The 6000-nt window shown below is 45.6% G+C and overlaps 1 protein-coding gene across 1 annotated transcript in view; it reads right to left on the bottom strand.

Moving 5' to 3' along the window:
• T265_03670 (hypothetical protein) overlaps positions 1–6000 on the bottom strand; it is a gene marked incomplete at both ends in the record, with an annotated part of 58458 nt that overhangs the window by 22202 nt on the left and 30256 nt on the right. The window contains one exon of the mRNA XM_009168212.1: positions 1565–2027. Coding sequence (XP_009166476.1) covers positions 1565–2027 — 463 coding nt within the window. The remainder of the gene's footprint in view (positions 1–1564; positions 2028–6000) is intronic.

The raw sequence follows: 6000 nt of genomic DNA, 5'->3' as shown, positions 1-6000 counted from the left end.
GACCTCCTCTGTACACAGTGCTCTCACTCTCCTAAACATCGCTGAGACTATGCTATCATATACTGCTTTTGGATGTGCAGAGGAGTAGTTTAAGACTGCATCACTATCTGTTGATTTCCGGTATACAGTGGTTTTTAATTTCTCACCACTCTTGCGTGTCATGCAGTCAAGGAAAGCTAATGTACCCGATGTGGATTCTAGCTCCATGCTAAACTTAATGTGAGGGTCCAATGTGTTCAGATGTTGAAAGAATTCGTTCACCTTATCCCGCTTTATTACAACGAACGTGTCATCTACGTAACGCCAGAACACCCTTGGTGGACACTCGAATCCGTTTAAAGCTTTCTGTTAGAAGTCTTCCATGTACATGTTGGCTAAAATCGGGGATATTGGTGATCCCATCGCTAGACCTTGATCTTGAGAGTATATAATTGAGTCAAAAACAAAATCACCGAGATTTAGGCATACCTTTATGCCTTCAACATCAGCGGACAAGCACGAAGCGCGCCTATTGTTAGCCATCGGTCAGCCTAAACAGGATGGCACCGAATGTTTGTTTAGCATCGAAGTGCCAGCCTTAACAAAGCCTATTAAGAAACTTTGCGCACCATAATCGCGTAACAAGTTGACGTACACTGTAGTCAATTCCCAAGAGAGCTCACAACCTCCAGCTGTTCGCCGATGACATTCAGCAGAGGTGTGGCTGAATGCTACAAGTTGTTTTTGTCAATATTCTATCCACAAAGGATGAGACCGCCTGAGTATCTTCTCATCTTTAGACTACCTCTCCCGACATGTTTAAGCTGAAAACTGAGGGGCTCTGAACGCCACCAACAACCTACGTCTGGGATGGCATCCAGGACGAACCCGAACGGGAAGTGGGAAATGCAACGATCCTAATGACTGACACCGCGACTTCAGTCAATCTTGTTACTCGCCTAAATACGAAGATGTATTGAACAACTAACTCATTCACAAACGGTAGCAGTGTTGATGTGGCACCTCTCGGCTACGCTGTTCTGCAAACGCATGTGCAGGCTCGAATCCGTTTCACGGTTCGCTTGATCTTCAACTGTGTCCACTAGCCAGGCTTACTCAAATTTGAGGGTGGAAATGATCGATCATATGCTTGGCAAGTTGGGATATAAACAAACTGCGGTGCTCCGAGGGTTGTTAACCTAACCAGCAAGCATATAGCAACGTGTTGTCAAATAGCGTTGCTAGGTCACCGAAATGTTAGTGATACGACCGTTGCTAGGCCATCAGTAGAATTAGGCAAAAATTGCGCGCGGTGTTAACAACAACAGGTGGACAATACAGCCTGTGCAATATGTATCCCACAGGGTGGTGCATCAACGGAATTGACAGTCGGGAATGGTAGGCGTACACCGCAAGTGTCACAAACAGTGGACTTGGCTTTACATGGTCAACTCAAAACGCCGAATTCAAAACCAAACTACATAAATGGGACATTGACTTCTCAAGCCAGTCGATTGATTAATCAGAGAAATAGTTAGAGCCCGAGTAAGATGTGAAAAACGCACTCAAGAACAATACTACTCACAGTGTTTTCCATGCCGATCCAAAGTAGACACGTGTCCAAGAAAAGATTCACCATTCTGGCCATTCGTAAGAGGAGACGGGGATGGGGAAGTTTCTGAGTCCGTACGAAAACGATTGTTAGTCGTCACAGTTGTTGCTGTGGTCGGGGCTGCTGACCGACTAGGAGGCGGGACGGCGGTGGGGTTCGTTGCAACATGATTGGAACCGATTACAGTGACTTTGGAGAAGAAATTCACACGCTTTAATCGTGCCCTTTGACGTCGTTCAATACGTTGACAACTCGGAATAATTCCCAATGGACTGCGAGTTGTAAGCGTACTTGTAGCCGACAGACTATCACAGGATCTAGGGTTCGCAGAACTGGCAGTTCCTTGATAAAGAAGCATCAATCGCCTGGCTTGCCACCACTCCTGATCGTTCGCATTCACAACGTACAGTATATCGCCATGTTGGAATGCCAATCCCTAGAGAAGAAAAACGGTAAGATCGGATGGATCGTGATGTGTACGTCGTACTTTTAAGGATGAAGCATTTTTAACCGGTAGTACTTTTAAGGAAGAAACATGCATACACTGGGAAAGAATGGCTATCGGTCGAGGGAGGAACACCCTTCGCTGCAAAGTTACTTATTAACAAACACGAATTAACCGGTTAGAAAAAACCATCAGGCACGAAAGTAAACATCTCATCCGCACAGAATTTTTAAAGGTGAACATTCGCAGGCGTCCTCTGGAACGTAGCTGGACGTTCTTTGAGTATAGAACAACAATGAAACGAACATTGCAAAACGGCTCCGTAATTTCCGCAGTAACCTTCACCTTCAATCCGATACGGGGACGGAGCTTGGATAACAGACTACTCACCTACTTCGTTAGTAGAATATACCGTCACACCGGTAGCGAAGTGGTATCAAAGTGCGTGTTGCGCAGATTGGTTCAGTATACGGAAAATCATCTAAGCGAGGTCGTTTGCCATCAACAGAGAGTAGAGAGAGAGCTGTTTAAGCATGTGACAACTACCTTGTGGCTTTGCACGCGGTGGGTGGTTGTGACATCAAGCAACGTGACATATTGTACGAAGGTAGCACAACGCACTAGAATATCCAAAATCAGGCTACGAATTCCCCTCATTTGTCTGAAATTGTGCGTATACCGTCCTCTAAAACTCCTATTCTATGATCAACTTCAATTCCTGCGCAGTGGAAGACACAGCGACGTTTGGAGAATAATGAGAAACAATGTCGACATGCGTGTTGCGCAGATTGGTTCAGTATACGGAAAATCATCTAAGCGAGGTCGTTTGCCATCAACAGAGAGTAGAGAGAGAGCTGTTTAAGCATGTGACAACTACCTTGTGGCTTTGCACGCGGTGGGTGGTTGTGACATCAAGCAACGTGACATATTGTACGAAGGTAGCACAACGCACTAGAATATCCAAAATCAGGCTACGAATTCCCCTCATTTGTCTGAAATTGTGCGTATACCGTCCTCTAAAACTCCTATTCTATGATCAACTTCAATTCCTGCGCAGTGGAAGACACAGCGACGTTTGGAGAATAATGAGCAAACAATGTCGACACGGAGAGACCAGGCGCTGTGTTCATACAGAAGCGATGCCAGTTCACTGAAACCTCAATGCCACACTGTCTCCAAAGGTGCTGGGGGCCATTTTAGCTTCGCTGGGCCATCTAGCCCCAGTCCATTCCCTGTGAACTACATTTCCGTGACCTAATAACCCACTCCATCGATCACGATTCCCTACAGAGGTTCCAGTCAACGCTGGAAAAGAACGAGCTGACTAGAACCTAGGTCACTGGAAAACGTTCGAGTCAATCAAAGGCACAGTCTCAATCACACTTTGTAGTAGATACTCACAAATTTAGTTTAAACCTCACTCCGGATTGGGCACAGTGTGTTTTGGTTGGACAGGTAAATCCTCACATCGATCAGTCCCCAGCGAAGGACGCTTTTTGTGGGAACTTGCACATTTGACGGGAATCTACGATTCCTAACACATACAACGGCCATTTGTACGACACTGGGCAAAAGAACACAAACACCACATTAGGATGCAATCATTGGATTCAGACGCCGCCTTTTGGTCTGTTGTCAGTGTTGTTTTCATGCTGGACCACTTGATTGATTCTCAGATTGCTCCATGCCCACCCTACAGGCCACGGAAGTGGCAAAGCACGATGCGGCGGGCGTTGCTTGTTTACAAAGCTATACGAAGACCGATAGTACATAGTAGACAAGGTCAGCTGCTGACAGCTGGTTCAGGGCAGGTAGCAGATATCCACACGAAAAATACCCTTAGTCGACTAGTACAACCGGTCAACTTTGAAACATTCGTTCGACTTCGGTTGCAAAAATCCATAGGCTGACTTTGTCAAGGGCATGAGTATGCAGAATAACGTTGAAATCAGACTTTCATTGTAATGCCATCGTGACAAGTGCACCAAATCAGGATCGATCAGCCGCTTAGTAGGCGCACGTGTGGACAAGAGTCAAGTTTCCACGAGCAACACGAAGCCGACCTACACCTGGACATATAGATGGATGGATGTGTGCAAGGACAATGTCATAGCACGTGACACAAGAGCATGTGATCCTGATGCCAATTCCTGTTTGTCGCAAATCAGCGGGATACACTCAGGAGATCAAAAGCGTAGCTGATTGTTTCCGATCGAGAAGCGACAAAAGCAAATCGAACGTCAGTGAAATGGATTTCAAAACAATCGATGCAAACAATGCGATCAGAACCGTCTATACAATTAGTTCATAAATTGAAAACCATATGGATATCAGTCCTATTGTTATGAAAATGAGCATTAAAAAAATAATGATAGATGGACTGGATACATGAAACGAGAGGGGGCACCTGTGGGAATGAATATCCACTGGCTGACAAGCATATCCTCTGAAGATTTGTTCACTTGCGCTTAGCGTTCCGTCCAAGAGATCAATTCAATTCAACTCAATTTGTAAGCTATAAAACCGTGTACCGTAGACACATTGGTCCAAACTGCTACAATTTCGATCACCGGGAAGCGGGAATGTGGAATACAAAACCAAGCCTCGGGGGCGGAGGCTTATTCAGTTTGTTCGGAACTTGGGTAGCTACGCATTGAAGGCGATAGCTTCGATGCATGAGCGCCACCGACCGTGCGGTTGGGCCATTCGCGCCAGTGTCAATAGCCACTGGTGAATTAAGTCTCGGGCTTTCCACCCAAGGGGGCGGCAGTTGCCTACCCGATTTAGTTTACTGGTTAGCATTTTCGTGCTCCGTTACCAGGTCATACACTGTCCACCTCTAGGTCACATCCACTCAGCACAGGGCCGGAAGACAGACGGTCTTCTGGCATGCGGAGTACATGTTGAGGATATCATCGTGTTTGAATAAGTGAAGATAAGCGTAAAAGGTCACGTTATACATGTGCTGTTGACACAAATCGGCAGAGTGAACTCACATATAATGGGAAAATTAACAATTACGGAAGAATGAGAAGAGAACATGAATGTACAACAGTTTCCTAGCTAGCTGCACAATTAATTGGAAGGATTGCATGAGGATTTACACTTTTACCGCGCAATGCCTAATCTTACGTAAAGCTGTTAAGTACGCTCGATGTTGGTAATGAAATGGTAGATCAGATGATGGTTGATCAGGTAGCTGTCTATCTGTCCACCAAGCCTGATAATTGACTTGTAAACGTTTCGCCACAGTAGGAGGAGGTACTGTAGGTCCGCAGTTGGGTCGGTATGTGCGTTTATGTAGCATTTGAAGATTACCTGTTACCTCTTAACGTGATTGGCTAGTTGAGAAGAAACGATTCGACGAATTTATTGGCCCGCTTCGGAGTTTTATTGCGTTGTCGCATGTGTTTGCATGAGTCGGTTGGTTATTCCGTTGGTTGGATGAGTGTGAGTATTACAACTCCCCAGAAGTTAACACATTGTAGAGTTGGTTAGTCGAGGTTTTTCCATGATGGAAAACAGTGAATCCCCCGTCGCTCATGATTTCGAAAGCAAGTCATCGGATAGCATTGTTCTTACAAAAACCAGCTTTTCGAACCCAGAAAGTAGTAACCAATATGGCAAAGGGTGAACCCGAACGACGGGATCAAAAGTCAAGTCTTTAGCGTTGCTCGGCTACGCCTAGTCGAAGACCGAAGTTCGAGATAAATGTACTGTGAACCACGCTCTACCCACTTTAATTTCCCAGACCCTGGTTGACCGATTTGACGATATCCGCGATAAAATGCCACAGTAATCTACTTCCAAAGTCAAGCTGCGATATTCCGACCAATGTCCATTAGGGAATAGCCGAACAAGATCTTCTGAAGTTGATGCATCATCGACCCGCCAAAGTGGAAACCGTTTGGTCCCATGGTTGTCAGCGGTGCCATCTACCTAGGCAAACTACTATCGTACAGAA

Source organism: Opisthorchis viverrini (genome assembly GCF_000715545.1).
Source record: "Opisthorchis viverrini unplaced genomic scaffold opera_v5_53, whole genome shotgun sequence".
Lineage (NCBI taxonomy): Eukaryota > Metazoa > Platyhelminthes > Trematoda > Opisthorchiida > Opisthorchiidae > Opisthorchis > Opisthorchis viverrini.
The sequence above is the reverse complement of the archived record's forward strand: the minus strand, read 5'-3'. Positions and strand labels throughout refer to the sequence as shown.